General features: G+C 43.2%; 1 protein-coding gene across 3 annotated transcripts in view; it reads left to right on the forward strand.

Annotated features, from left to right (window-relative positions):
* The first annotated feature begins 2,936 nt into the window (after nucleotides 1-2,936).
* loxl3b (lysyl oxidase-like 3b) overlaps nucleotides 2,937-10,401 on the forward strand; it is a 20,215-nt gene continuing 12,750 nt past the window's right edge. For 2 of the 3 annotated variants that reach the window (XM_076300474.1, XM_076300475.1), the window contains exons 1-4: nucleotides 2,937-3,199; nucleotides 5,908-6,249; nucleotides 6,970-7,136; nucleotides 8,153-8,379. In XM_076300474.1, coding sequence (XP_076156589.1) covers nucleotides 5,916-6,249; nucleotides 6,970-7,136; nucleotides 8,153-8,379 — 728 coding nt within the window. In that variant the 5' untranslated portion in view covers nucleotides 2,937-3,199; nucleotides 5,908-5,915. Of the gene's footprint in view, nucleotides 3,200-5,907; nucleotides 6,250-6,969; nucleotides 7,137-8,152; nucleotides 8,380-10,146; nucleotides 10,201-10,401 lie in introns of all 3 variants that reach the window. The other variant, XM_076300473.1, reaches the window with a different exon arrangement.

Raw genomic sequence — 10,401 nt, forward strand, 5'->3', positions numbered from 1 at the left:
GAGTGACTACTGGTGTGAGGCTGGTGAGTAGACACAATTTCCAGATGATGTTTACCTGAGCTACCAGTTGGTCCATATAGCCAATCGCACTGCTATGCTCTGGCCCTCAGGTGAACAGCTTCAGTCAGTCATTGGTCCAGTGCCATTCGCTTTATAAAACATCACGGTGTGTGGTGACTGGGGCGCAGCACGCTGTCTCGCAGACATCCTGTGGAGAGATACCTCAAAAATGGGGCACAGGATATTGCAATTCCTCTGGTGGAATGTGTACAAAAATCAAATGTCAATTTCTATATTCCCAGTGGTGCGAGAGAGACTGGAGTTTTGTAGCAGAGAGGTGATGAAGATGATCAAGTTTGTTTCTGCCCACAGTGAATGGAAAGTGATCACTCAATGATTGAACTGTGTTTAACGCTAACCACACGGTTGTGCTAACTACTGCTCCACCTCATCATTTAGCGGGCACGGTCGGTTAGGTTATTTTGGTTTCCCTACTGATGTGCCCGTCTCCTAACCATTTGATAATGGGTTTGCAGTACCAAGGCGGGCCAATCCGTCTCAACCGTGTTGGGAGTGGGCGTATGTTTTGGGGCAGACTTAGAGACACGCGGCACGCCCATTCACTGGGGACGGTGTTGAAATGCAGCTCAGATAGGAAATCCCCTGACACCGGGAGATGCAAGACAGCCAAATCGGCCCCTTATGAAAGTGTATTGGTTTGTGAGAGGCAGAAACACAGGATTTTAGGATGCAGTGCATGTTCCCTGTAGCAGTAATGAGCTAGACTCTCCTATTCTTAAACTCTAGTACTGTGTGTTATGCAGGGCTCAACGTTAACTTGTGGTTGCCAGCTTCTCAACCAGGCATGATGAGGTTGTTGTTGCCAAAGCCAATCAAATCTGGTTGCCACCTGTAACAATTTGGTAGCCAAGGGCAACCATTATTGTCGACCCCTGGTGTTATGTATTTGCTCTATGAAAGCCAGGCTGACATTTGTCTGGATGTTACTCATCAATTGCACCTCTGCTCAGCAGATTTCTTTGAAAAGATTTCTGACCAGCTTTCAACAGCATCACAAAATATGTTTTCAGTGACACAGCTTTGCCAACCAGCCCACAGGACAGTTCAGAATCAGAATCAGTTTTATTGGCCAAGTATATTTACATATACAAGGAATGACTTAGGTAGGTGTTAACTCTCTGTACATTCAACAAATAGACATGTAGTAGTATAAATAGACATGTAGTAGTAAAACATTCAATAGACAATATTAATAAATAATAATAATAAGCTTTATTTGTATAGCACCTTTCATACACAGAATGCAGCTCAAAGTGCTTTACATTTGGAGCATGTAACACAATAATAGTCAGTCAGTCATTATCAATCACTTTCAGACACATACTGTACAATATAGACAACAATATACATAAAGGCACATATCCACGTATTAACATAATATACAAAATGCAATATACAAATAAGGCATAGTATCAAGACAAGTACACGTGAAGTGGATATAAAGTGCAGAAGTAACAGTGCAAATGTATGTTTGTAATGTGTGCAAGATACAGTTGTAGAATGTCTATCACAAGAAGTCTCTGTTGCAATAACACAATAACAACCACCAAAGATGTCAAAACACTTGGTGAGTCTTTTGAATGAGAGAAAATGTCTTAATATTCCTGAAACACTTCAGGCACTAATTTGAAAGATGGTCCTACATTTAACTAAAGCTCATAACTAGACAAAATCAATGTATTAATTTGACACCATGGTATACAGCAAACATTAATGAATGAGCTCACTGCTCCCACATGCCACATGATAGCAGAAGTTCATGCACCAGAACTTTTCTTGTTTATACACTTCGGCATCCCACAGCACCTGGCTTCAGTAATTGTCTGCAGTTGGAAGGTTGTATAAGGTCAACTAATGTCATCCAGATCCAGATCAGTCAGACACCAGGCGAGGCACTATGGTTTGGCATACTAGGTGATAAAGACTGCCCTCAGCTTGAGCTGGATAGACACACGATGGCACAGTGGACCTGAGTTACACCATGTGGAACAGGCATGATAGAGGGCCGTCCGGCCTTATTACTTTTAGGACCCATGTAATGTAATAAGATTGACACAGTGTGCATTGTTACTCTCATTGTTGCAAGTAGCTTACAAGCAGAATCTGCAGGGTAGAGGTGATCTGTCTTCCATGGAGGTTTGGGTTTGGTATAGATAAGCTGGCCAAAGCATCAGGTTACCTCTGAGGCTGACGGGCATGTCAACTCAACCGATTGTCTATTCTGTGGTTGACCGAGGTCTACAGGGAGTACCATCTCGGAGACTCAATTGCAAAGCAGTCAAGCCAGCTGGAACATTTATTTGGTATTATTTAATGGGCCTACACATAAATTATTTATACAATTACAAATTATCTAGGCATACTTACAGTAAGAGTAAAGCAACTCTGCAACCTAGTAAAGTGTGGGGGGCATACCTTGTATTCATTTCAGTTGTGTTAAGCATTGTGTGACAACAAGACAACATGGTTTAACCTTTCAACCAGAGCCATATAAAGGTACCTTTATATGGCTCTGCTTTCAACCATACAGGGTTTCTGTAAATTTGATGAAAGCAAAAGTTTGAATTCCAAATTATCAAAAATAAAATAAATAAATAAATAATAAGGAAATGAAATGGAAATGTGTGTATATGTATATATATATTTTTTAAACTTAAATAGTAGGCTATACCTGAAGGACCTACATAACGGGCACGTTTCACTGTTACACAAGTGAAAATCTCTTATGGAACCAATGAAAGAACCAGTGTTAGTTTTTTCTCTAGGAAAAATCCTGCCCCCTCTCAAGATGTGTAGAGTCGTCCACGAGTCAACTCCACCTCCCTCCTTCTCTCTCCCTCCTCTCTGTACCCCCATCACTCTTACTTTCACTGCTGTACAGCTGGCAATTTATAGACAAAAGGACGGTAGTGATTATGGACCATTAGGTGCTTTTCCCCGTAAAGATTTTTTTTCTAAATTAGGCTGACGGTCTGGATGACCTTCTTCTGTCGGACGAAGGATATCCGTGGCTGCATAATTAGTAACCAACTGACCAAAAATTGGAGTTATCGCGTATGAGCGGACAAAAAAAGTAGGCTACACGGAATTTTGAAACCGGCTGTCTGGAGTCCCACTGGTAAGTTCAAAATCTTTCTTTGCTGTTTGTAGCCTATCTGTCAGGGAGAGAGCTGGCTCTGTGCCTGTATCAAAAACCAAAAATGTTCTTCCTTTTCAGGGCTAGTTATTTGGACTGCAGTTACGATTTTATATGCTGCATTTTATGTCATTTGTGCAGCCTGTCATTTTCAACAGTGTAGGCCTATCTGCTTATATTTTAAAACAAACTTCCTGGTGTTGTTGACCGAGGAGAATCATAGGCTACTCCTCCCAGTACAAACTATGAAATTATTTTGAAGCATCTCATTCTCTCTCTCTCTCTCTCTCTCTCTCGCACACTTCTCTGTCAGAGTTAATGTAGCAGTTGGTGTGTTAAATACACACTTGATCTGCTGATATACGAAATACACAAGTTAAAAACATCTGGTTTGGACTTCTATAGGGAAAACAGGTGTCAAATTGGATCCTGTATCAGGACTTTTAACCTAAACCTCTCTCTCTCTCTCTCTCGCCTTTGTGTGTGCACGTTATAGGCTAGGCTACGACCAGGGAATCATTTTTTAAAATAACGAATATTGAATCATCTCCAGGAGCACCCATTGTGGCATAAGTTTAACTCTAGGTGCTTAAGCCAAACAAAATAGCCTATAATATTTAGGATGTGTGGAGTTGCTGTTGATAAACCGCCGGAGAGCTAGCTGACTGTGGGAGGCATGATGGGTTAAGTGTGTTAGTATACTGTAGGGATTTTTATGGACTTTTCGCCACTCATTTAGGCATAGGCACTATGCGCAGCTGCTGTATGTTGCACCTCCTTAAAAGTGTTTACAGCGCAACCATATTAAGTCTATGATATAATGTATACGTAGCTTCTGTACGAATGAATGCTGGTCCATCCAGCAACGTCATACCGGTGACATCATATTCCAAGTTAGGTTACACCTTCACAGCATTTTGGCTGGAGTTGGAAGATAACAGGTTTTCTCAATGGTCTCCGGAGTCGGGTTAGTGTAAAACTGGAATGCGCCAGTCAACCAGTCAAGGGAAAAAATCCATTCCAAAATAACATTCCATAGTCCCTCGAGGCAGAGGGTCTCCAAATATCCTCACGACTGCCAGTCTAGATCACAGTTTATGGTCCAGATGCTCTGTCCGACAATGGGCCAGTATTCATAGGCAGCCTTCTTTCTCGCACTTTACAGTTGTGATAACTCAGTCTGTCAATCATAATGCGTCCGTCATTTCTGTTTAGTGACTAAACATTGGTGCGGTCTTAAGGCGGATCTGGGCAGGGGTCTGTTAAGTGATGGCGCGACCTTAAAAGTGAGGGTCTGAGAGGAATGCCAGAATACTCTGGAGGATAAGGGTCCAGATCCTAATCACATTTGAAAGTCTGCTACCTAAACTGCTGTGTCTGGGCAGGTGGGACGGCTTCAACCCACCGGAGGCTCGACTTCTGCCTCACCAAATATAATTATCTGCTTGAGGCAGCAAGGATTTTTTTCCCTCAAAGGACACACACACGTACATAGCCTACACTGTGGAGAGTGGCAGTGTTTGGGGTTGTTGCATGACAAAAGCTTATAAATGTTTTAATTACAGTGCACTGAAAGTGATAAGAGGGATATATAATTACATCAATCATAATTGATTACCCAAATGTGTGAGGCTTGCAGAATCATGCAAAATGTATGATATAATAATGACTAGAGTGTGGGTGAAAATCTCCTGTTTAGCAACCTCTGTGAGTGTGATTGTGTGTGTGTGTGTGTTAGTGGAGGGGGGTTAAGGCAGCAGAAAGGCAGTTTTGTAAGACAGATTGTTGTTTCCTTATCAAGCATTTGTGATGTATAGGTATGGTGTATTTTACATGACATAACAGTGGCAGGACAGTAAATACTTTTTTTTCTTTTCTTATTTGCTTGATGAAGATCTGTTGAGATCGAAACATTGCCTTGTAAGAATAAATCAAGTAATTCTTAGAGCCCATATACAGTATGCAGACCATCTCCTTCTCTCTCTAGGACAGTAAATGCCCCTTTGGTGTAATGGGAACCTCCCAAACAGAGGCCAATGTGTTTCGCATTACTCTGTCTTCAGAGCAACCTGTTTTTTTATGGGCCAGGGTTGAAAGGTCAAGTTAGAAACTTCACAAACACCTGCCAAAAGCTGCCCCTCAGTTGGAAACCGTTAGCGCTAATGTTCAATACTATCATGTCCATGTTTGTATTACAGTCCAATGAATAAGCATGTGCATTGTAATCTCATTTAAAAGTGAATTTATTCAAATATGGGTTGCATCTGGGAAAGTCTGACCCATGCACTATGCATGTTCTTGGTCTAAAATGCACTGTGGCTTAGGACTGGTCAATAAATCAAATTAAACAATCCATTGTCAATTATGACTTCCCATGATTATGAAAAAACATAATCAAAATATAGCCTGACGATTATTTTTGCTGCATTCGGTTTTGCAACAATGCACTCTTTTTGTGTATAGTTATAAACAGTTATTTACTGTTACACAAATATTCATGATTATGATTTTTGCCATAATCGAGCAGCTCTACTCTTGCTCCAGTTTGACCATATTGCAGCTCTCTTTTTGATGAATTTTGACTTAATCTCTGTGTAACGGAAGCACATAACATCATGCTGTCTGTGTTTTTTTTTACATTCACTGACAGTCCCATAACTTTCCCCTCCTTTTGAAACCCTGTAATGCAGGTTCACTAATGGATCTCTGTCATTGGTGGAGGTATACAGTCACACTCCTAATAGGGGTGTGGTCTACCTTGTGTCTGGCTCAGACCACACCCCCAATACAGACCACACCCCGTACAAAGTCCACACTTGCTCCCACGCAACAGTCCGAGCGTCTCAAGTTCCGCTTGGCCGGTTACCCTCGGAAACACAACGAGGGGCGCATCGAGGTGTTCTATAAGGGCGAGTGGGGAACCATCTGCGACGATGACTTCACGTTGTTCAATGCCCACGTTCTCTGCCGACAGCTGGGCTTTGTTTCCGCCACTGGCTGGACACACAGCGCCAAGTATGGAAAAGGAGCAGGTACACACACACACACACACACACACACACACATACACACATACTCTCTCACTCTCTCTCTCGCTCTCTCTCTCTCTCTCTCACACACATTCTCCTGGGGCCACCACCATGAGCTCTGTCTTATTACTGTTGAGTTTGAGTAGGAAAAGTTTGTGGACATCCATGATTGGAGTTCCTGCAGGCAGTAGACAAGTTGTGTGGGTGGGAGCTGGGAGGAGGGGTTTGTGCTGATATAAAGTTTAGTGTCATCAGCGTAGCAGTGGAAGTTGAGTCCATGTTTATGGATAATATGACCTAGGGGTAGCATGTAAATGGTGAACAGCAGAGGACCAAGCACAGAGCCCTGGGGCACGCCATAGTTAGAGGGTGCTGGATCAGAGTTGGAGCCATTTAGGGTGATGAATTGTTTCCGGTCTGTGAGGTAGGACCGGAATCAGGACAGTGCTGTGCCACTGATGCAGATGAGCTCAGAGAGGAGGTGGAGAAGGATTGTATGGGAAACTGTATCAAAAGCGGCAGAAAGGTCAAGGAGGATGAGGATGGTGATGAGGCCATTGTCGGCAGCAAGCAGGAGGTCATTAGTGATTTTAATGAGGGTGGTCTCAGTGCTATGTTGGGTTCTGAAACCAGATAGGAGGGGTTTGAAGAGCTCATGGTGGTAATATACAAATACAAATATAATTAGACACCTGTCACATTTGCAATCTTGTTTGTGTGCAGGCAAGATCTGGCTGGACAACGTCCAGTGCAGTGGCAGCGAGACGAGCATATCTGTGTGCAAGTCACGAGGCTGGGGAAACAGCGACTGCACACACGACGAGGACGCTGGAGTAATCTGCAAGGATGAGAGACTGCCAGGATTCGTTGACACTGAAAATGTCATCGAGGTACACACACACACACACACACACACACACACACAGGCTCTCGTTTTTCCTCAATAAATACATGAACACGCAGACCCACAAAAACAGACACACACAACACACACACACACACACACACACAAACAAACACACACACACACACACAAACTAGAGACAGAGAGGTCAAAGCCACATGAAATCAGGATATATGTTTACTCAAATCTACAAAAATATCTAGGACACGCCAAGGCACTGAGTTACACACATCCAGAGACATACCAACATACCCACACAAACACACAGAAATACACACTCTCTCTCTCTCTCTCTCTCACACACACACACACACAGAAATACTCTGACACTCGTTTGATGTCCTTAGAAACATTGAAGAATTTTGATTGGGATAGAACTGCAGGAAAAGATGCCTTTTGCACTTAAACCACTTTAATCTGTAACTCTAGGAATAACATAACAGTGCATGCCCCCTCAACATGTGTATACAAGCACCAGTCAGTCCCTCCAGGAGTTTGTTGTGGTGATTACGGCTAAATAAAAGTAATATGCTGCAGGAATTCTCAAAAGTGGAAATGGCAGTGATTCTGAGTTGAAATCAGTTGCAATATTCAATGACTGAGTATTGTTTTTGTGGAAATGTTGCAGTAATAAGAGAACATTACTATCTGCATCTTTGAATTGTCTTGAATTTGTGAAAACACAAGATTGCAAAAATCCTAGAGATACCAATTACTGTTTACATCAGTAGCCTACTGATTGGTCCCTCCATCTCAGATTAGTGTTACATCAGTGCTGATTGGTCCCTCCATTTCAGATTATCGTTACATCAGTGCTGATTGGTCCCTCCATCTCAGATTATCGTTACATCAGTGCTGATTGGTCCCTCCATCTCAGATTAGTGTTACATCAGTGCTGATTGGTCCCTCCATCTTAGATTATTGTTACATCAGTGCTGATTGGTCCCTCCATCTCAGATTAGTGTTTACATCAAGTGATTGGTCCCTCCATCTCTTTCTCAGGCTCTCTCAGGGCAGGGGGACGAGTACCACATCGAGGAAGTGCGTCTGCGCCCTGTTGTTGCCACAGCAAAGCGCCGTCTCCCGGTAACGGAGGGCGTGGTGGAGGTGCGTTACAAGAACAGCTGGTCTCAGGTGTGTGACCGCGGCTGGACCCCCAAAAACTCTCGCGTCATCTGCGGCTTGATGGGGTTCCCCCACGAGAGGAAGGTCAACAAGAACTTCTACAGGTAAACCTCACAATCACTCGAAACAAACAGCATATTTCCTGAAGAAATAATTACACTTTAGCCTAATATCGTGGCCGGGGTTCAGATAAGAGAAAACTATTCCAGAGTAGAGTGTCTTTAGTTGTATAACTGGAATGTTGAGATGTGTCCATCCCAGTTGATTCAACCATTAGGTTCTCTTAATGTTAGCTTTATTAAATTAAATTGATTTGTAAATAGTGCTTCAAATATGAATTGGAACAAAAGTCTGCATTACTTCACAGCTGGAAAGAAGATACTGCACTGTGTTGCTCCAGAGAGTACACGTCTCATTTTGAACTCAGAAAACGCTCATTGTTTTATACCACACTGTCATTTTGTATGATATCACAGGTTTTGAGTGCAGCTCCAAGCACAGTGATGTTTCCTCTCAGACGTTATGGTGAGGCGTAGTTTTGTTTGATGTGTTAAACTCAGGGCTGGTGGAGAGCTCTTATGATGTGAGGTCTTTATTTATAGTGCACAGATTCACCCCTGTGATTTCAACTACTGTAAACACACGGTTAGTGTTTAGGATGGAGGGGGCGTAGCTCCAGAATGTTTGCAGAGTGTTCACGGAATGTTTGCAGAATGTTGGAGGACAGTGAGGACAGGAGGAAAGTTTTGGCGGCATTCCAGGACAGGGGTTTTCATAACTGTGACCAGGATGTTGGAGATCCCCCCCCTCTCTCTCTCTCTTACTCTCACTCATGCTCTCTCGTTCCCACTGCCATGAGAGGAAGTGTAGTGTTTTCTCTCATTCGACTGAGAAAAGGGAGGTCGGCACTGTTCCAGAACACACACACTCACTTAAACACACACGCACACACACACACAGACACACACACGCCCACACGCACACACACACACACACACACTCCCACACGCACACACACACACACATACACATACAATCTGGTCTTAGTGCCGCTGTGGCCGTCTCACCTCAGAATGCCAGACAGGAGGAAAGTTTTATTTGGGGAAAAAGAGGTAGGGAGGGAGTGGAGAGAGGAAGAGAGAGGCAAGAAAGTGGGGGGGGAGCGGGGGAGGTCAGCAAGGGGTACACCTAGTAGGCGTTAGGGGTATTTTTCCAACGTCCAGAGACCAGAATTCAGTGGAATGTTGGAGGAATGTCTCACATTTGGGAATTCCAACCCCTAACACCCTCAAATGACTACAATGTGGTGTGTGTGTGTGTGTGTTTGTGTGTGTGTGTGAGAGAGAGAGAGAGAATGTACGTGCGTGTGTGTGTGTGTATATGTGCGCATTAATGAAGAATTTCATTCTGGATTACATTAAAAGGTGACTGAAGTTTATTCCTAATTGATTGTTGGAATCGTATGAGTGCACTTCTGGAGTGGACCTCAGGACTTGTAAATGGAAACAAAAGCACCCCAGTTTGTTTTTATGTGTATGTGTATATCAGTGAGTGTACATTTATAAAAAAAAAAACAGCGAAATATGATAAACAGAGGTTATTTTAGTGTTGATGTACGTATTTCTTTTCAATGTACAAAGGGTTGGCTTTGAGCATGTAGGTATGACTTGCACATATGATTAATTCCAGATGGGCAACACCAACCATTCTGACAACCGTTCAGACAAGCATCCCTATGCTATTGAGTGAGTGTGTGTGTGTGTGTGCGTGTGCGTGTGTGTATTCAAGCCATCGAGTCATCATTGTGTAAATGCCTAGTTTGTGCAGTGTGTCTGTGTGTATGAGGGAAAATCTGTGTTGTCACTTTGCAGGCGTCTCAAAAGATCAGCTGAGGCTAAAGGCAAAGTTACAGTAGCGGCTAGCAGGTACTATCTGAGAGGAAGAACTGAGCCATGTTCTTCCTCTAGATTGACATGCACACACACATTGTGTGTGTGTGTGTGTGTGTGTGTGTGTGTGTGTGTGTGTGTGTGTGTGTGTGTGTGTGAGAGAGAGAGAGAGAGAGAGAGAGAGAGAGAGAGAGAGAGAGAGAGAGAGAGAGAGAGAGAGAGAGAGAGAGAGAGAGA

This window comes from Alosa pseudoharengus, unplaced genomic scaffold, assembly GCF_046254945.1.
Source record: "Alosa pseudoharengus isolate Yale_2024_CS ecotype anadromous, Long Island Sound unplaced genomic scaffold, YU_APseudo_1.1 YU_APseudo_1.1_scf_22, whole genome shotgun sequence".
Classification (NCBI taxonomy): Eukaryota; Metazoa; Chordata; class Actinopteri; order Clupeiformes; family Clupeidae; genus Alosa; species Alosa pseudoharengus.